General features: G+C 30.1%; 1 protein-coding gene across 1 annotated transcript in view; it reads left to right on the top strand.

Annotated features, from left to right (window-relative positions):
* Positions 1-3,455: 3,455 nt before the first annotated feature.
* LOC111622724 overlaps positions 3,456-23,237 on the top strand; it is a 35,320-nt gene continuing 15,538 nt past the window's right edge. Inside the window, exons 1-2 of the mRNA XM_023365142.1 lie at positions 3,456-3,725; positions 22,715-22,778. Coding sequence (XP_023220910.1) covers positions 3,665-3,725; positions 22,715-22,778 — 125 coding nt within the window. The 5' untranslated portion in view covers positions 3,456-3,664. The remainder of the gene's footprint in view (positions 3,726-22,714; positions 22,779-23,237) is intronic.

The following is a 23,237-nucleotide window of genomic DNA, read 5'->3' as shown; positions in this document are numbered from 1 at the left end:
AAAATTTGAGTCGCGGTTTAAACCTCGTTCCTAAGAGGCGGATCGTTTGTCCTTGAACGCAATTTCAGAGAAACTAAGGCTGCGTACACACTAGGCGTTTTTAAACGCGCGTTTTAAAGAACCAAGAGTTCTATATAGGCGTACACATTCAAACGCGAGTTTATAGATTTTTGTTAAAACGCGCGCTTTATGGGCGCTTTGAGATATATGTGCTGCCATGTTACTGTACATTCGATCGCGCTTTTTGCGGGCGTCAGCCGAGCGCTTTGAAATATATGTGATGAAATGGAGAACGATCTATTTATTGATGAAATCTAAAAGAGACCAACCATCGTCAAAGGATTTTATAGATATTGTAAAAGAATTAAAAAACTTGGGTTCATTTTGTCTTAGTTTTGGATACAACGTCGCAGACATTCCACGTGTCAGTCTATCTCGTAATATTGGGTGCACCCAAAATTCTCTTTGCCTCTGCCATCGTCTTATAGCTACGATGGAGGAGGGGCACACAAGCAATTACTTTCACGTCCATTTCCAAACTGAGCCAGTGCGTACGCTCCGAAAACGCTCGTCGAACGCCGAGCTAACGCGCGTTTAAAAACGCCTAGTGTGTACACAGCCTAAGGCTATTATATTTACTGCTGTTACTCCATGCTTTTTAGACGTCGGTTAATCACGATTGTGACGTTTGCCGACAACAAACGAATAGCCACTGACAATATACACGTACTGCACATCAGTCTCTCTCTGTCGCATACATTGACAAATGATAACAAAATTTTGTACGTGTCTCTCTGCGGAGTGTCGGATTACTGGATGTGTCGGCTGGTGAGTGACGAACTATAGAAAGTCTTCTTTTATTAAGTTAATAACGAACTTAAAATATACAAGACGTGTTAAAATGTTATTAATCTGTCTCTTATAGTGCCTATAGAGCGGAAAAAGAAAAAAAAAAAAAAAGTATACAAATGAATAAAATAATATTACAAGTACTCTAACTTTTTAGCATGCTCTATTCGCGAATAAAAAAAAAGTTTTAAACTTATAAGACAGAGATCTTTTTTCTGTTAAATCGAGGGTCTATTATATATAATAAATTTATAAAAATTACTTACTAGATGTTTATTTCATTTTTAAGATATACTGTATATATTACTACTTATAGTTTATTTGTCAGTTAATAATTACTTGGCATAGTATATATCTGTATGTATTAAATTACTTGGATCTCCTTTGTGAACCCTGCAGAACTCAAGATGAGCATGATTAAAAACTGTAGCAACAAGTTGCTTAACTTTCCGGCAATATTTAAAATTCCATGTTTGGCGTTATATGTTATAATATTTTATTTATAAACTTTTTATATTTTTAATTATTACACCCCCACACACTCTAACATCCATACTTACAGAAAAAAATCCTCTAATTATTGGGCTGCAATTTGAAAAATTATAGACCTATAAATGCTCATTCTCGTCCATCCACCCGTCTGTCTTTCCTTTAATAAGTTTTGTTTTAAATACATCATTTCTATGCTAAGTGTAAATGAAGACGTGGTGTGATAAAGTGAAACAAGCTAGAAAAGTAATAGTAGATACATATGGATATACAATATATCCGTTTCAAACTGTCCATGGAAATTTCTGTCTTCGATCCTCATTTGAACATGAAGTTTCTTAAAAGTTCAAACATTCAAATAAATTTAAATTGAAACTAAATCATCAGATAAATAAAATATAAAGAATTTAGAAGTTTTTCTTAATATTTATGTAATAAGCTATATATATTTCAAGAATACGGAGTATAACAGGATGTTTTTATTTTGATACGAAATCAGTACGGAAAAACATCACAAATACCTTAAAATGTTTAAATATCTATAATTTATAGTACTGATATTCTCGGAAATATAACCAGATGTGTATATTTTGATAAAGAACCAAATATGATTCTGCTAATCAAAATATAACAACCTAATTATATACAAATTTTTACAATCTTAGAACACTTCTCTGTTGCATATAATCAGTCATGTTTTATTATAGTGATAACACTAAATATCGTATAATTTTGAAAATAATATATCGAAATTATCTTCTAACTAGCTTTAACGTTTCAAAATACTGTATTATCATTTTTGTATACTTTAATATCGTATTTCGCATACTTTTGACGTAATCCAATTCACTTTATTAGTATATTTTCATTATCGGCCGGTTGTCTGAGACGGTTATGGGGGATCCGGAATCGAATCCAGATACACAACCTCAGGAATTTTTCAGAGTGGATTTTTTGTGATTTTAGCCTTTTTCCGCTCAGGGAGTATAAAAAGGCCTTAAATTTCAGAGTGGACTGTCAGGGTATGTCGGGCTTTCTCATTTTCGGCCTAGCCGTACCCTGATTAAAGGGTCCTCTTAGTACTCACAAGGAGGCGGCCGGATGGCCGAGCGGTCAAGGTGGCAGCCTACCGCTTCGACTGAAATAATTAAATCCTAAATATGCGGCCGGATGGCCGAGCGGTCAAGGTGGCAGCCTACAGCTCTGGGGGACCCGGGCTCGAATCCGAACGGGTCGAAAAATCCCCAGGAATTTTTCGGGGGGTGGTCCGCTCAGATATGTCGGGTCCCATTCCTCACCACCCGGCAGCCCCATTGTGGGCCTGGCCGAACCCATAATGGGCTTGCAAAAAGAGGCCCTCTTAGTGCCCACAGGGCGGAAACGGTTTACAAAAAAGTACTCATAAGGATTAAAGAATAGGAGGAATAAAATCATAATTTCATTTAATATGATCAGATTAGATACGAAAATAAAATATACAAGCTATTTTTAGAAGTCGTGTGAAATTAAATTTTCTCTCACGAGAGTAGATTAAAGGCGAAACTGCCAACAACTCTAACTGAAAAATAAATAAAATTAAAGTTTTATTTAATTACGAGACTGATTCCTTCAGGAGGATCTTCTTGGTTTTCGGGTGAGGAATCTTCGGATTGTATTTTCGAGTCCTTCAGGATGGTATTTTCGAGTCCTTAAAAAATAGAAGGATCGCCTCACCAGTTTATTTTTAAAAAATACAAAAAAATTACGTAGTTTCTCCTGTTCTTAACAGGAGCGATCGTCGTAGAAAACAGAACTTNAACGTAATTTAAAAAAAAACAATAACTCCTACTCCATTAATTATTATATAACAATTCTCCTCCTCCCGTTTTTTAATTTTTCTAAACCACGTGCTGCCATTTTAAAAACGATCACGTGACTTATAGTATTTTACGTCATAAGCGTCGTCATGGCAACGAAATAAAATAGATACATAACTCAACGGAGAACATTGACACAAAAACTACGTAATTTTAAATAAAAAATTGTATATAATTAATATTTCCCTATAAAATATTAATAATCATTTTATATTTAAGTTAAAATAATATATTAATCAGTTGATTAATTGATGACGTCATGCGAAAAATTAACCAATCGTTATTTACAACTGTGGCGTTCATCGGGGAACTTGGAACGATCCTCTTTAAATGCGTTGGAAGAAGAATCGAATCGAATAGTTTTTATTTATTTATTTAATAGAAAAAATTTATAAGGAAGTTATTAGTTATAAGAAGGCTGCCGTTTAAACTTTATTGTAATTCTGTAAATTCAGAATTGTCGAGTGAGAATGTCAGAAATAATTAAGAAAGGAGAAACATCTTCGGATAATCCACCGAAGAAAGTGATCGGTAAATGTTTGTATTTTGCAAAAAAAGAAAAAAAAATATCCTTTAAATTTAAATTATATTTACTTTTTAATTATTATTATCACTAAATATGTTAACATTTTTATACGAAGTTTGCCATTCGTTCCAGTTTACTTGAGATATTCGAATTCCTTTTTTTTTTTTTTTAAATTCAAATTTAAAAAATTTTAAATTATCCAATCAAAATCGATTAATTTCTTTTTATATGTACATTTCACTGATCTTACACGTGTTTTGTTGTATATAAAATATGCATCTATCACATTTAAAAGTGGCTTCCATTATAAACAGCTGATTGAAGTTAAATAAATCTTTTCATATTTTGAAATTTTAAACTTTTTCCTGTTTATTAAGACTTATAAGTCTCGAAATTTTATTATATCGATCCTTTTTTTAATAAATCGTGTCTTGTTTTTGAAAAAATGGATGCGAGACGAGTACTTACTGTTTCCGAGTGATGAATGCAGTTTATATAGTTATAATCTTGTCTTTGATTACATAATTAGGTGATTTTTAACATTTTCTAAAATGTAAACTCAAAAGTACAATAGAAACTGTGTTTTAAATATTTCCACGGAATAGAAAATGTTTTAACTTTCGAATTCGATTATTTCTTCGGACTTACAAGGATTTTACAATATATTGTGTTTTATAACAAATAAAACTATTCTAAAACAATACAAAATTTCAAAATAATTCAAATACAAATCATTCTTGGAGAAATTTGTATTTGAAATGTTCAAAAACTTTTGTTCCTTGTAAATCTGAAAAAGCTTGTTGTCTAGTGAATGTTTGTTAGATATGAAAATTTATATTTTAATGATAATTAGTATAGAAAATAAATTTTTTATAAATGCAAATAAGTAATGAATTTCTTTGAGTATTAGTCCGATTTAAAAATAAATATTTTTACAGATATTAATGATGATATATATAAATTGATGGTAATTAGTTAAGAATTTATCTAAATATACTTCTACATCCATTTATCTAGCTTTAATGTTCTTTTTATTGATAAATTATAAGGATAAATTTACATTACTAAAAGATTACTTTCACTAATATTAATCAAAATTTATAAAATAACTAAGAATACAAATTTAATTTTTGCTTGCAATTTAATCTATTTTGTAAAGTGCCAATGAATTCTATTACATATTTTAAACAAAATATCTCATTTTAATATTTTGAGCTTTGTTATATAATCAGAAAATAGTTTTAAAAAATTTTGAATCAAATTTGAAAGATAGAATCAGTTCAATATTTTAACAATAAAGTTTATTTATGGGTTGTTGACTAAGGATGAGATTTTAAGTCACCAATTCATTTATTGGTTAAGAGGTTTGGCTGACCTTGTACTGTTTTAAGTCAGTTTAGAATTTTGAAACTAAGATTTTTGTGAATTAACTGTTTGCTGACTATTTTTATTTTTAATTTTCTTTCTTTTTTTGTGTGTGTAGTAAAAAGTAATAAGTAACAGTGTAAAAATATGAATGCTGACAATATACTCTCAGCATTAATAAACTGTTTCAATATAATATGAAGATTTATTTGAGGAGGAAAAACTCATTTGCTCTAGAAATTAATATATTTTTGAAATTGAATAATAAATCTAATATGTTCATATATTAGTAGAGTAGTATAATTTCATCTAGTATAAGAAAGTCGAATGATAGTTCTTAAAAGTTTGTTATACAATCACAAATGGATAAAATTAAATTTTGTGATATTGAATCTTCAATATTTTAAGCATTTGCTAAAGTGAAAATAGAATGTCTAGGTGTATGTCAATAGTTTTACTTCAAATGTAAATTTTTAAATACTTGCTGAAATTTTTAAATTATTATTGTACAAAGATATAATTTGAATGTATTCTTTGAGTGTCTATACATATGGGACAGAAGAAACATATCTCCCCAATATCTTTGTACTAGCAGATTGTCCTCCCTTCAGAATATTTTTATTTTATACCATGTGTATAGTACTCATTTCTACTAAGTAAATACACTTCATTTTGTACATCCATTAAAAATCTGACAATGAGAAATCTTTCTTACTTGTCGTTTCATTGGCTTGTCACTCCAATATTTGTACATATCTACCCCAATGGTGTTCTGGCTAATTGATGATTTGAAAATTTTTATGTAAGAAGCTTGTTATTTTTGAGTTAAATGATTTAGCTGTTTAAAAACTTAATGATTTATATATATTTAATGCAAANTTCTTGTTTATTTTTGTCAAAGATAATTTAAAAATGAAGATTTTAAAAGAATTTTATATAAAACTATAACTTATATTTTTTTAAAGAAAGAGTGGCGTAACGTCGTATCTCTTCTACTTCTCAAAGCCACAATAATGCATTAATATTTTCATGCTTTTATCAATGAAGAGACTTTCGTGTGCAGAATATGAAAAGTTATATCTCTTTTAAATCTCTTAGTTGATTTATTCAGGAGTGTGTTGTGGGTGGTTAAGTGTATTGTGTTATAAGTGATATGCTGACATCTGTCACAGCCCACATCGTGTTTTATTATCATGAAGCAACCTTTACAATTCGGTCATCAACCCTATATTATACCCAAGAAAAGGAAAAAAAACTGTTTTAGACTTAAATAAATATATTAATTTTATTTACTTCTTATATTTACGCTGTTAGAACGTGTAAAATAACGTTTAAATTTATATTTATTCGATTAAAACTATTAAAAATAAATCGATAAATACTTGAAAGACATTTTAATATGAAATTATTTATTTAAAATTTGAAAAGAAATAGAATATATGATTAAATATTTAATTTTAAAAATTAATTAAATTAAATTTCTCTTGTTTCTTTTCGAGCTGAGTTTCCATTCAAACGGTTTTATAAAAAAATATTCCAAATACCAATAATTTGTAATATTTTCACTAACAAGTAAGTCCGATCCCACACGAGATACTGCACATGATCCCTTCTATCTCCCCATCTTCTCGAGTCCCGTACTCTAAAATTTAACAGCATCAATGCCTCTTATATACAAGTTACTGTGCCAAATTTCGTTTCTTAATCTTTACTCTTCACTGAGATATTAAACGAAAAAGATCCCCAGACACATCCAGGGAGTTTCTCCCTTTTTTTGTCTTTTTTGAGTTCAGGGGTCTCAAAACGTGGAGAATTGCAAAACACCCGGATAGTTAAATTAGACACGATTACAATACTTTGTTAATACCTTGTGTTATAACACCAGAAAAGTAAAACGAATTGCTAATGTGATGAAGCTCGTGCGTAATTTAAAAATCGATTAAAAAAATTATATTAAATATTCATTTTTCAAATAGTGTTTTTCTTGTATCAGTATATGTTTGATAGGAGAAGTTAGAAAAAAATGTTGGGTGCAATTTTCAAACTTTAGAATTTTTTAACAAATGTTTAACAAATCAACATTTTTGACTTACTAAACTTGTTTCAGTACTTTAAGTATGATTTATTATAGGTTTTAATAAAATATGTATGTTGAAACAATTTTCAAAGTACCTTTTTTAAAAGTTATTTTTAACACTAATTTATAGTTTTAATAAATCATTTTCAGGCATATTAAAGGTTGAAAACAATTTGAGTAGTGGTAAAGCAAATTTTATTGTTTTTTAACTCTTAAACAATTTATGTAATAAACAATAAAATGTTAATCAGTTGTTAGCTGTATATACTTATTGGCCACATTCTAAAAATCTAATATATAAAGTATTTTGCATGTTTAATATTTATTTCATGCAGATATATTAACAACATATGTCTCACACTTGATATGATCGATTGATAAATTGACTGATCTCAATGATTAAGAGATAAAATATTTCTTAAAAGACTTAGACAAATTTATCACAAACAAAAACCTTACATAAAGCTTTTTGTTTGTGAATACAAAATTTACATAGTAATTAGGATACTTGGCATGAGTTGTTCAAGTAGTCATGTTTAGTCTTTTTTAAGACATGTTTTTAGAAATTTGTGGTAATATGAGGTGGGGTGTTATTATATAAATAGTATTCCTTACAGAAGATTAATAATAATAAAAGATCTAGGTTCTATTCAAGGAATCGTACCTTTCCAATTATACCATATTTGTTACTACAGATTGATTAAAAACAAACAACTAAAATAATAAGAAGATAAACATACACAATATATTTTAAGAATAAGATAAAACTGTTATATTTTTATATTTATAACTTGCACCCCTTTTAGATTATCTTTTAACCCACTGGTTGTATTTAAAAGCACAAAAATATGGTAATATTAAACAAAACACAATAATTGAATGTTTTGTGGCCAGAAAAATCTTTAATACAAATGATAAAAATGCTTAAATGTATCAGACTTGTATAAGTGACAATGAAAAATTGAAATAAAAAATTTTAGTATATTGGTATTATTACATTAACTAGATCCTTCAAGGACATTTTCTATTAGATAGCAAATGTAAAGTAATACAGATTAAAATAAGAATTATTGCCAGGATATGTTATCACAATTATTTTCTTGTACTACTAAAAATATTTGTAGTTTTATTTNAGTAATGTTTGATTTTTAATAGTTGTAAAAACAAATTTTTATCTTTACCTTTTTAAAAATGTTTCAAAATTATTGGTAATATGTACAGTCGACCCCCCCCTATAATTACGGTCCCTATAATTACGATTCCTATAAAACTACGAAAAAAATATACATATTTTGGAAATGTTGAGTCGGATTAGTGTAGAATCGATTAATTTTATGGAAGAAAACCTTTCAATCAGCCGTACTCCGTAAACTTCACACGTGTCGGGCTGTGATTGGAACGACTTGTAAGAAATCGGATTCCTAATAAATTGGAACGTATCTATATCTTATAGGGGGGTCGACTGTACACATTTTTTGATTTTGGCTTTTATGTTGAAATAAGAATTTTTAAAATACATGCTGTATAAAAGTACTGTATTGTTTCAATATATATTAATAATTAACATTTACAGCAAAAACTTTGATTCAAAATGTGTACAAAAAAGTGATTCTGGCTTATATATCTACTGTATAGATTTTTTAAGTTATAACATTGGCATAGTCTTTGCTAAACTTTAATATTTTCAGTTACAAATATTTCTGAAATTATAAGAGCTTAAGCTGAAATTAATCAGATGTCTTCTAGATTAGTGAAGATAATCTTACTGATATAATAATTTTGTCTGTTTTTTGAATTTGTTGTTGAATAATTGATGATCAAATATTTACTATATTGTTGGCAGGTAAGGAACTGCCTGATCCAATTCAATTTCTATCGGTGACGACTACTGCAAGGATCAAATGGAGAACAAATCATTGAATTTATGTCAGATTCTAGACTATATCGGCGACAGGAAACGTTGTCTTGTAGAAGGTGAAGCCGTTTTGGATATGAGACGTACAGTACACACACACACACACACACACACACACACAAAACATAATGTGTAATGTGTGCTACAAATTTTTGACTGGCCTATGTTGTATAAGTGCTGAATGACTCAGTAGGATAGCCTTCAGATTGGCACTAATTTTAACTATTATGATAAATAAAACTTTGTTTTTATATTGGAACATGGTGTATACTGCTTAAAATATTTAAATACTTCTCACCTGTTAACGTGTAATAAACATGCTATTACATGTTTACAAAAACTAGACAACCCCGCTTTGCACGTGCATTCTCCCTGTAATTGAGATGTATTAAAATGCCAATATCAGATTGCAACACTAAAGCAACAACATGAACTTTGGTGTTTAATCCACAAAATACAATGTGTCCAGCATCCAAAACGGCTTCACCTTCTACAAGACAATGTTTCCTGTCACCGATATAGTCTAGTTTTTGACATAAATTCAATGATTTGTTCTCCATTTGGTCCTCACATTAGTTGTCACCGATAGAAACTGAATCGGCTCAGGCACTGAACAAACACGTGGTCGGTTCCTTACCTGTTTCGGCAGCCATTTTGGCTCAAAAACAGCGCCCTCTGTCAGATTTGGCGCTTGCTAATAACTATTTCTTTGTATAATTTCTGCCTATGAATTCTACTTACCTTCATCACAGCAGATGATATCACAAATAATAATTTCTAATCAGTTTACAATAAATATTTTTTTACATACTTTGATAAAACTGAAGCAGTAATTATAACTGTTTTATGTTTTGTAATTTTCAAATACCATAATGAAAACAAAGAAAGATATTTTTAAACAATAGTGTAGCTAAGTTATTGAAATTTTATAAGATAGTTAAAATTCTAGGCTGATAATGATAATTTCTTCAAATACAAATAAAAATGGCTGGATATGACTTTACCTTCTTAAATTGAATGAAGATGTACACAGTTATGTGTCACATTTGCAGTTACAAAATGTTCCTTTATATAGAATTCTTCACATTCCACATTCACATTTCATTAAGAAACTGCTTCCTTATCTAATTCTTAAGATGATTCAAACAGTTCAATGGTAGAATTAATTGTAAATACAGTAAAATCTTGATAATTTCACATGCAAGGGACCAAAATTTTTTGGGATGTGCATTTATTAATGTAAGAAAGAGAAGAAATAAGCATACTATACATCTTTATTCTATTGTTTTATCTTATTCTCTTTAAATAATCAGAGTATACCATCTAAAGCAACAGATGAAGTTTGTGTTGTGTATGCTACTAAACAACAATGAGCAAGTCCAACAGGTTTCCATCCTACCTATGAAGCATAACTTACTCATATCTTTACTCAATGCTACAGATCATGGACATAAATAGACTAACTGAATACTTCTGTCATGCCTTGGTATTCTTTGATCTAAGAAGGTACTTGTACCAAAAAAAGTCATGACATCATTAAATGATCAGAAATAAATTTTTGATCATTTAATGATGTCATTTGACTTTTATAAATTTTTATTTCATTATACTGTTAATTCCTTTTGTATAAATTCTGTTACAAAAGGAAAATTCTGCTAGAATATAATGGATATTTTCACTACTGCTTGGAGGAAGTGGCTAAATTTGATAATTTTTTAAATATAGAAATAGTCTTTTTGTTGTATGTCTGACAATATCATTGATTTTCTCATTGTCATCAGTGCCAGATACATTTTCAGCTTTGCTAGCTGGTTCTGGTTATCTTTGAAGCTAATGCAAACCTTTGTATTGGCAAAGTAATCAAATATTTTACATCATGACATTCAGCCTATATAGATCCCAAGCTGTCTTGATTATATTATAAGCCCAAAGGCTGTCCACTTTTCTACATTCTTATACTGTTTTAAATTCTCTTATAAGATGTTGAAGTAGAATATCAAGTATATTTACAGTGTGTTTGTTCAAGCATAATGGAGAAAGATGATAAATTTGAAAAAACAAGATCCTTTAACAATCTATTACCAAGAGAAGACTCTTGTTGAAACTTTTCATGTTAGAGCATACCATCATTCTTCTTTTCCCTCTGTGGTAAGTTCTTCCTTTTACTGCTAGTGTTTGAGATGGCAGAAGATTTAAAAATTAGAACATTCTCATCAACATTGTAAATACCATGGTTGATAGTCATCTGTGGTGTCTTTCAATGATACTTTCCATTCAAATCACTTATCCTTTAACATCTACTAAAGCTTCCTATTCATTTAGGTATTTGAGTAATTTCAAAACAAGATTTAACAACAATCACCCATTTGAAGCCTTGAAATCATCTATCCCTTTTTGCTTTAGCTATTTCTATAGCCCACAGCAATATTTTAGGAACAGGAAGATTTAATCTATGTACATTCTGAAACTAGTTGTATAAATCTTTATCTAGCTGAGGATAACCACATTTTTCACATGCTTTTCAACAAGATATAGAACAATATGTAACTATTTAGCAATTTGTTCCTTTTGTAGAAATTCATAAAACTATAGTATGGTCAAGTTATAGTATAGTATTGCACAACAATGTTTTTGTTTTTAACTTTATCAAATCTTTTCAGACCTAATTACTTTTTCATCAATGGTCATATCCTTTTCTGTACTGGGGAAGTCCTCTTATAAGGGGGAGAAATGAGAGAAAAAGTATGCAAGCTAACAAACATTGAAAGCGTAGTGAAAATGTCTATATGTACATAATTCACTTAAATTTGCTTTACAGCAAATTACCATTTGATTTTGTTTTGAAACAGATATTTATATCTTGTGTAAAAAAATATTTGCTTACAGCAGATGGGAATACTTTCAATTTTGCAGCTTAGCAATATAAAGTAGTGAATAATATTTCCTGTGTAACTGTCATCTGGTGGGCTTGCAAATATTGAGTAATTTTTCTTGCAAGGACTGTCATCTAGCATGCAAATAGCAAGGTGATGCAATTATTGAGAATTTTATCATGAAAATTTGCTTCACAAGGATGGGGAAATGCTTTTTCTTGTCCTCATAAAGCGAGTGCAATTATTGAGGTTTTACTGTAATTTATCTTCTAACTAAAAAATAATATTTTACACTTTATAAGAAGTTAGAGATTTTATATCAGGTTAACATTTTTGAAATCTGTAGCTGTCTTCAGATCTGTTAAATTCTCATAAATCTAATGAACTGATATTAGAACATACTAATACTCAAATCATTTGCTTAGAGGGTTCTACAGCATGTTCTAAGGTTCCAAATGGAAATAAATTTTGAACAGCAGGTACTTCAAATGATAAGTTTGCCATTTATTGAAAAAAGTACAAAAATTGCAAATAGATGTCATGTCCTTGTAGCACAAATCACTTGAGCAGTGTTAAAAATGTTCAGTATATCCTCCATTGTCATCAATGTGTTGTTTTTCCATTTGAAAAATGGCTTTTTCTACCAAAAAATAGTGTCTACTGGAATTACTAGAACATTGGTAGGTCTAATGCTGTCCATCTGTGACACTAACATCTTTCACGCTTCACCTGGTTCTTCAAAAAACTCCACAGCTAGAAGTCAAATCAGGTGATCGGTGAGGCCAAGTTGTCTTGAAACAGCTGCTGATAACCTCTTCATTTTTAAATTGCTGCCTTAACAAATTTTGAACAGAATGGATGATATGGATGAATTTCCTGAAGATATCTGCATTGTTGAAGCTTGGGTTTCATGAATTCAACATGTCATAATACTGCTGTCCAATTACAAAAAAAGTGTGGAGCCCAGTTGGAGGTAACTTTTCAAAAAAATATATGGTCCAGTGCTGAAATTAGTTGTAAATTCATACCAAACAGTTACCTTTGAAGAATACAATCAGATCTTTTGAATAACTTTTGAGGGTTTATCATATCCAAATGTGAAAGTTGTGAATATTGACTTCCCATCTAAATAGATGCGGACTTCATCACTCCAAAGAATGTTCTATGGCCAAGTGATATCAACTGTCATTTACTCCAGGAACTGAAATGCAAAGTTATGTGAATTTCTGTATCACTGTACTGTAGCTGCTGTAGAGTATCTGGTATGGATAGTACCACAACATCTGATGTATCACTAACCTTAGTGACATATGGCATGTTCAGGCAACAGCTTCTACACTTACACTACTACATGAAGATTGATTTGATAAATTCATGAGAGCAATAGCCACATCTTCAGTGTGAAAAGAATTTACTTGTTTTCAACTTTTACTTGATAGAACTCCAAGATGTCCTGCTGCTTTAAATTTAGCAATAATTTTGTGGACTGTAACTAAACAAATGTTGATCTACATGTAATATGCTTTTGATGCTGAAATTGTCTAACAGCTGCTGCATCTGCATTGTTATTGTTCAGATAGAACAACTTTATTTAACAGCACTTTTTCCTGAAACATTTACATAAAGTGGTGGTAAGCATTTAATGCTTTCCTTTTTATAGAGCTGAGTAGTCAATATGAAAAAAGCTATTGTTACAGTGCCGTCTGTTAGCAGTTTTTGTAATTTTTTTTTCAATTAAGAGTTTATCATTTGAAGTACCTGTTGTTCAAATTTCTTTCCATTTGGGGCCTTAGAATGTGCTCCAGAGTCGTTTAAGTAGTGGAACTTTAATTTTAGGAACAGATCATATTTCAAAGTCAGAGACTGTCTACTCCTACTTATTAATATGAGCTTTGAGAGAGACAAAAAAAAATGCATTCTCTCATAAAGTTTTCATTGGTTCATTGAAACAAAATTAGAGATATAATGTTTTATTAAATCTGTGTATGATTTTGATAATGTTAATGAAATGTAACTTAATATTGATGTTACAGTATGATTTTGAGAATGAGAAATAAGGGTTGCCATGTAGCTAGTAAAACGTTGACATATACCTATGGGAATCTGATTTTTTCCTAAATTGATCATAGATAATATGGGATGGAATATCACTTTGCAATTTTAATCTGTACTGGACAACCTGTTGTTGGACAGGTACTTCTGTAATGTGTGATCAGTAGACAGTGGAGTTTTAGGAGCTTAAAATAGGCTCTTAAATTGCCTCGTTTAGGCTTTATAAACAAAAAATAGGTGGTCAAAATTTGCACAATGAACAATTAATGTACTTATCAGGACGATGAATTTATTTAACATATGTATTCCAAACAAAAAATGCACATATTCAGAATGATGAAACACAAAAGTAGACAAACAATTATCTTTTTATTTTTTATTAACTGTTTCCCATAGTTTGCTTCACAATATATTACAAGCACTTTTTTCCAAATTTTCAATAGAAAAGTTGCAATGTTTGTTATTGAGAATTAATTTAAATGCAGAGAAAGAGCATTCCACATCTACTGACGATAACAGACAGTATTTCAACCATGGAAGATGATGAACTAGGAATTCACTTTTGGTTTTGCTCTTCTTTCCTGCCAAAATATCAGCCACAACAAACAAGGACTTTAATCCAGTATTCTTTTGAAGCACTGCATCCAACTTTTTCCTCACTTTTTCTGCGGCAGTGCCTGGTGCATCACAAAGTTTCTGCTTTGCTCTGTTGAGGAGATCAATTTGTTTACATATAGGTTTCCTATTTCTTTCAAGAGCAGTAATAATATCTGCAATGAATGTGAAATGAGTTCTGAACATAAATGTTGTTAAAAATTTTCTTGGCTTTAGTTACACAAACTGCATCATCCACTGAAGTGACCAGAAGTTTCTTGATATCAGAGAAATGTTCACTGTAGTAGTTAACAGCCTTCAGTCAAGTTCCCCGAGTGAGAACAGATTCTGGAGGAAGAGCAACATCTGGGAACATGTGCCGAAAAACTTGCACACTTTACGGGCTTTAATGAACACTTTCTTGACAGAGGAAATGAGTTTATTCATGTTCTCATATTCTACTCTGATTTGCTCTGCTACTCATTTGAGACCATGGGCCAATCATGTCATATGGACAAGAGCAGGGAAAAAAAATCTTAAGTGTTTTCATGGCACAAGTCATGTACGAAGCAGTATCTATTACGGCTATTAAGGCTACATACATGGCTTGTCTTCATGAGGATTAATTATCTTTAGTCCATTGTTCACAAAATGAACCATTGTTTCATGGTTAGTTTTAGTCAACTGTTTCGTGTAGATCAGGTGAGCTTTGGAGGGTCCATTGGGATCAAGCTTTCTAACAATCAAGTTGGCAATGTTGCGTCCAAGACTGTCCGTTGTTTCATCAACAGAGTACCACAAGTAAGAGTCCTTAAGATAGTCTCTTATCCTGGAAATGACATCTTCATACGCAGGTTGCACATAATTCTTTTGAAGTGACAACTCTGAAGCAATTTTCTGGTGGCAATACTTTTCCAAAAAATTTCTGAAATGAGTGTTCTCCAAAGTTTTAAGTGGAATATTTACTGCTATAATAGCATAGCACAAATCAGCACTAAACTCATTTTTCTTTGAAGTCTCTGAAGTCTGTTTCATTTTATATTTTCGTTCAACGTTTGATTTATGCAGAGCACCTTGTGCATGTTGCATGAGATGGACATTACATATTTTTCACTGGNTTCGTTCAACGTTTGATTTATGCAGAGCACCTTGTGCATGTTGCATGAGGTGGACATTACATATTTTTCACTAAACACTACAAAAAATATTAAATTTTACTATTTGTTGTTATTGATTGTTTTTAAACTACTATATATTTTATATATATTAACATGTAATGTGGGATTTCTTGAAGCCATTGTCGAATTAATGGAACTTTAGTTGTTTTAACTTTTGGCATTTTTACTACAATTTTATCCACAAGTGAATACTTCAAATACAAAATTAAAACTGATCTGCAGTAGACTGTCAGGCTGTTATTCTGGCAGAAGTTGGGATTTTATGACTTAGTGACAAAAGATTAGGTGTAGCTAATTGCTGTTTTCGGAGGGTATGATGGAGGGAGAATTTGTAAGATTTTAACAGCCTTGGAATGCAAGCAGTACAGTATTTTAAGAATCAAAGTAAACCTTTGCAGAAAATAAAACAAAAAATTAAAAACTTTTTAAAAATATGAAAACAGACTAAACTTTGTTTTAGGCAAAAATAGGCAGTAACGTCAAATTAGGCATTTTTGGGCATTATAAAGTACCATTATTTCAGTCTAAATGTTCATGAAAAGTGTAAATACTGTACAAAATCTTGACCATGTATATGCTAAGGGAAAAAATAGACATTTGCCTAAAATCTGTTGTCTAGTGATCAGCTATACAATCTTAATGTGATAATATTCTTGCATTAACAAAGAAATTATTGTTTCAAAAATTTTTATTTAACAATTATTTTCTACTCAAAGCTTCAGATTTATTTGAAAACCTTTACTTTCAGGAAATCTGTTAACCCAGTGCTTCTCGTGGTTAAATTTGTAATGCCATTACTCGAGAGAGCATTGTGTTCACCCTACATATTTTTGTATTCTTAATAATTTGTCTTGAGAAATTTTATAAGATCAGGAAGTTTTGTTGTGAATAATACATATTTTAATGTTTTTTGCTTTACTTCAGTTAGAATACATTAAAAGGAATTTTGATATAGAAACAAAAACTTTATCTGATCAGATCAATAAAACAGAAATATTGTATCTGAAAATATTGTTAAACTTAATTATAATTTCTATTCAAGTTCTGAATCTGTTCATTCTGGATTTTTAAAATTGTATTGTTTGCAGATTGTTATGTGGTAGCCTATTGCACTGATCTGCAGATACATGCAACTCTTGGATGCTTTTCCCTATTCTGTTTTGGGTAATTTGCAATTTTCCTCTTGATACTGATGTTGCCTTTGGAAGATCTGGTTTCTTTCTCAACACTTCCAGGATTTTCATACAGAGATCCTCACTCTTGTTATCTGCGAGAGAGGAGCCTAAATTTTATGTTAGTACATATATACAATATCACTTTGTGATTAGAATTGTACAACTTCAAGTGCAAAAAAAAAGATATTTGATTACTTGCAAGTAAGCACCATGCTAACTTATCCAACACAACTGAAACAAAGGCAGCACTTGAAAGCATTAGTGATGATGACTATTATTTTTAATTCTGGTATTTTGCTGGATATACTCTGGTAGAAAAGTAGACGAGAGTTTGGCCACAAAACTTCCAAGAAGCCAGAGTCAGTGTTTAAAAACAAAAGGTGAATGCAATGCTTACCCTTGTGTAATAGTGGGTTAATTGAATAAATGTATTGAATATCTATTGGTCTCAGATTATTCTCTTCTGTGCATTTTTTAAGTTTGAAAGCTATTTATACATTGTATATAATAGAAATACCTCTGACATGATTATGATAAGTAACTACATAAACAAAGTGTGATAAAAATTATATCTACTCAAACTTACATTAAAATGTTTCAAATTACTCCTAAAATTAAAAACAATTAAACTTATGTTCTATTCTGTAGAGTAATTACATGTTCATGTGGGGTCTGTTCAAAAGAATAACTGAACTTTTTGAATTGGGCACAAATGGAGTATCCTAGTATCATAAAGTTGATAACACTACATTCATGATAACCTACCGAGTAAGTTGCCTTCTTCAAATTTTTATCTTGTTTTGTTCCCACATTGTTTTTGAGTGAAAAGTGTTTCACTGTTTGTGGCAATTTTTGAACTGTGCGATTTATGGGAGCAATGATGCAACGTAAATTTTTGTGTGAAACGGGGGGAAACTTTTACGGAAACATTTCATCTTTTGAGTCAAGCTTATGGAGGTGATACTTTAGGTTGTTTGTAGTGTTACAATTGGTTACACATTTCAAAAGTGGTTGTCAATTAGTTGATGACGACCCTTGACCAGAAAAGCCTTTGACCTCAACTGATGACACTCATGTTTAGAAAATCAAGGATCTGGTACATGCAAATAGTTATCTGATTGTTGGAGAACTTGCAGATGTTGGGATCTCAATAGGGTTGTGCCATGACATTTTAACAGAAAATTTGAACACACATCAAGTTGCAGCAAAATTTGTTTCTTGTTTGATGACTGAACTGAAGAAGGAAAATTGAGTAGACATTTGCCTGGAACTCCTTCAAGAAGCCAACGATAACAAAACATTCATGCAAAGGACCATAATGAGTGACAAGCGTTTTATGGCTACAACATTGAGACAAAAGTTCAATCATCACAGTGGATTGGCAAGGACTCTCCACACCCAAAAAAAGGACGACAGTCTCTCTCGATCCAATGGCAAGGTGATAGATACCTTTTTTTTTCTACTTCAATAGAGTTGTGCACTTTGAATTTTTGCCTCAAGGTCAAACAGTGAACCAAGACAACTCATGGTTCTTTCACCATGATAACGTGCCTACTCACTCAGCCTTGTCAATTTGCCAGGTTTGTGCCAAAAATCAAATGACTGTTCTCCCTCCTACTCACCAGACCTGGCTCCTTGCAATTTTTTCTTGTTTCCAAAATTAAAAACAGTGCTAAAAGGATGCTGTTTTGACACAATTGATAACATTAAAGCAAATTTGTTACAAGCATTGAAGGGACAGTCTGAAACAAGCTTGCTGGGACTGCTTTGCAAAGTGGAAATACCGCTGAGATAAGTGTGTGAATAGGAGGTAGTACTTTGAAGGGGACAAGGACCAATAATCTAACTTGAAAAATTAAAAAAGTTGTTATTTTTTGAACAGACCTCGTACAAAATTATATATAAATCATAAGTTTATAAATTAAATATGAAGATCACTGCTTTATATATGTACAAAATGTTACAAAAATATTATTACACTGTTCTTTAATTCAAAGTATGTAAGACTAAAAGGAATGTTTTGAATGATTACTGTAAATATCAATAAATGGTTTTTTTCAATAATAAACTACTGCTAACTTGGACAGTTTTTTCAAAACAATAATTTAAAATTTCTTGACAATAGAAAATTTACAATTAGTGTTTTCAACATCCAGAAGTCTTTGCAATACATTTATATTACTGTAGTTGATAAATAACTAAAGACTAAATTGCTTTATATTGTACTGTCATTAAATTTTTGAACTCATTTCCTATATTAATAAATTTAGCAATATAATCTCAGCTCAGTAAAACTGTATAAAGCTGATTATAATAATTTACTGTACTATATATCCGCATTCTCATTTTTCATGTCATTAGAGAATCCACCCCAGTAACCTTGACTTCCTAAACTTGTACATCCTTCACTCCCTTATTAATCAGAAGTTTGTTTACTCTATTTTTATTTGTGTAAATATGTTTATTAAAAATGTATTGTTCAGTGAGTTCCTAAAGGTAAGTTTTTGTCATAAAGTACATATTTATAAATTAGATTTATTGGGTGGACTTGAACATCAAAATAATTGTCATTTTAGTGAAAAAGATTTTTTTCCATTTGAAAATAAGAAAATATTTTATACTTAAGTATTTGAACATTATTTCTTGTCACATTAAACCCAGTTATTTAAACAAGCATTAATACAGTTGTAGAATTTATAGTGATTTCGTAGGTTTTTTTTATTTATCCTTTAATATTTCATTGTTTTAATCACTCAGAATTATAAGTATCCCTATAAATATTTCTTCTTCTAAAAGTTTGTGATCTTTTCTCAGTGCTGCTTATAGATTTTGTTCTTACTGCCATGTTATTAATTCCCTGAAGAAGTTAGATAAGAAATAAAGATTTTCTTTTCAGATTACAGGTTAGCTAATTGATACAATAAGAGTGTGTAGTTTTTCATTCTCGGGACTGGAGTAAACTAGATGATTTCAGCAAGACCCAGTTGGTGATATCTCCTAAATCAGGGATGGTGAATGCTTTTGAGTCTTATATAGTAAACATACTTATCTTTAAAAATGTTTATGCTTGCCAAAGTTCTAGACTTCAAATAACTGTTTACTCTAAATAAAGTGTATTTATTTAAATGCAAAGAAGCTGATTGAAAAAAGGATGATTGGGTGATAAACCATAAGGATGATTGAAAAATATAGGTTAGAAACCAAAAATTGTGAAATAGGTTATTTGCCTGGTGATTTCTCCAACATTCCCCTTTGAGACGTATTCCATAAGCTCACCACCCCTGCACTAGGTTCTAAGTAGGATACATGTAGTCATTGGAAACTGTAAGCACTACATAAAAGAAGGTATGGCTAATTACAAAAGAGCTGTCTAGTTAGGTTTCTGGATCAACCAAGGAATGACAGGTATGTGTAGATGAATTTACAGTAGAGCGTCGTTTATCCGAAACAATTGGAGACTGCAGTTGTTCGGATAACTTATTTTTTGGATAACCGATTACGTACGAAAAAATATAGTAACCTATTCCATGTTGAAATTTTTCTCCGTTGCGTGTCACTTGGCATTGAATTTTCGTCGATGTTAAGCCTAACATAAACTTTTTAAAATAATAATCGTGGCTATTGTATCGTTAAAAATTATTTCTTTATTTTGTATAAACAAAAAAAATATATTGAAAAATATAAAAACCAAAAAAATATACTTTAATAGTTGATCTAGTATCAAAAACGTTCGATTCAGCACCACACACAAGTCCTCAGAAAAACACCACACAAAAGTGCTAGTGCTGCCAGCTAAAACACACACACCAACAAAAAAAAAAAATATTGGAGTAGCCCAAGATAGAGCCAAAGATTGCAGTGCCACAGCGCTAGCGAAAATTTAAATTTGCCGACTGGAATTCTTTCGGATAAACGACGCTCTACTGTATTGCAAAGAATTTTGGGATAATCTTGTTCAAACACACAAAATAAACAAAAAACATGGCTGAAGCTGTTTATGGTTGAGAAAAATGGACTTTACATGATAAATTTTCTGATAGATGTATTCAAGAGAAAGTTCTTCTGTTAAAGTATTTATACTATCTCACTCCTCTTGGTGCTGAATCCATTTTCAATTCAATCCTGTTCATCCACGCACAGATTTATCTTCAACTGCCTAAACAGTTGCAACTGTAGCTAATAAATTCATCATAAACTAGATTCTAATGCTTCTTCCACATTTGCCAACAATTTGGAGCCTAGCTGTGTGTTGTTCAGCTAAAGTGAGACTTATGGATTCTAATTGGTTAAATAACATCACAAAGTTAATTTGCACATGTCTCTAGAAATGAAGCTTTCCACAACTAGCAACGTATTGAAAACATGTGGTGGTCTGACATCATATTGTCAGTGACCAAGTTGCTTAGTTTGCTACCAACTTTAGTATTACTTACTACCCCACTTTATGGATTGCATATTTTCAGTATTATAATCAATCTAGATAATCTGAAAATGAAGGAAATAATTGTTATATCAGAGTGCAACAATAAAAAACTTACAAATAACTTACAGCATTTGTCATCAGAAGGATCATAATAAGTTTTACCTCATCATCAAAACAATTAAAATATTAATTTGTTTAAAGTAGATATTGATTCTAGTACAGATATATAGTATCTGCTTACTGTAATCAGTTTGGGACTTGCTTTTACTGATAACTCATGTTGTACTTGAATACTAAGGATATAGAATGTCTAATCCTGGTATGGAAATATGCTATATTTATAATCTTTAGATGCCATATGTATAAGTTTTGACCATATAATAATACTAAGACAAGTCCTTTGTTTTTGTGTGTCTTGATCTATAACATCTTAATAATTGGTCAATGTAATTATTAAAAATTTGTAATAAATGGAAAATGTTGTTGTTTAATGTTCTAAAAATTTATTATAGGCAATTGCCAGTAGTTCTTTAATAAACTGGTTTGAATATATTACTATTTAAGGTGCTGAATATATTACTGTTTAACGTGGTGGTTTATTCTCAAGCTACATTACTGTATAGTTAGCATGTACTGATAACATTAAGCATAACAATTCTGGAATGATTGATATATTAAAATAATGGTAAAACAATTTGAAAATGAATAACTTGATTTAATTATTATTAATATCTTGCTTTCCACCATCACTATCATCTTTAACATCAGATGACACTTCTTACTTCAATTACAGGTTAACAATTTTATTTTAGTGTTGTTTAATATTTTTTAATTGTCATTTGTTTAATCTTTTTAATATTTTTTAATCATTTAAAGCACTGGCTAAGACTGATAATTGATAACAATTGTCCATTATTGACTGTATGCTTAGGCAACAGCATAAAAAGATGGCCTGTTTATTAGGTGATACATCAAATTTAGTTTGAGTGGCAGTTAATGTGTTAAACAAGTGGTGATAACATCCATGATTATAATTCTACTGTGATTCTACTATGTTTGGTGTAGAGAAATTTTTATGAATGACTTCTTATTCTAACAATATATTTTTGAATATTAATCCAACAAATGCATAATGATCTTTTATTAAATGGTGCTTTTTTTTCCAATATTAGTAGCATCCTTGATTCAACTTAGATATTTTTCTGCAGATATTTAGATTTTACTATTAAAAAATAAATAAGAATTGTAATTTAGAACATATTAAATAAATTACAACTAAGGTTTTTATAAGCTATTCTGTTTTTCATAAATTGATATAATAATGAGTTTTCTTCTTTCTTAGCATCAAGAGTCCTTGGGACAGTGAAATGGTTTAATGTGAAAAATGGATATGGTTTTATTAATCGGTAAGGTTTTTAAATTGAAATTTCAAAATACTTACTAGAAATAAAATTAATTTTTGTATTTGATTTTCATAACTGATAGATTATTAAATGTAATAAAATTTTTACTTTGTTAAAAAAAATTATTTTTTAAATATGAATAATTATATTAATGAAATGTTCATATAATACTTATTATTATACTTAGCAAAATAAAAAAAATTATTTAATAAAGGAATTTTAAATTTTTTGTAGCAGATAATTTGATACAAATTATAAGACTTCAGTTTTAAAATTCAATTTATATATTAATAATTTATCTGTAGAGAATAACTTTTATGTTAATTTTTGTTTTAAAATGAATAAATTACATAATGTCACTTGCAGTACAAAATATTTAGCAGTTGTGAAAGTGTGAAAGTAAATGATAGTAAATATTAAAAAAATAAGGATTTAGTTTACTGAGATTATTATGAGTGATGT

Source organism: Centruroides sculpturatus, unplaced genomic scaffold (assembly GCF_000671375.1).
Source record: "Centruroides sculpturatus isolate CEXI.00-Female unplaced genomic scaffold, Cexi_2.0 scaffold307, whole genome shotgun sequence".
Classification (NCBI taxonomy): Eukaryota; Metazoa; Arthropoda; class Arachnida; order Scorpiones; family Buthidae; genus Centruroides; species Centruroides sculpturatus.
This window is presented reverse-complemented; position numbering and strand designations above follow the sequence as displayed.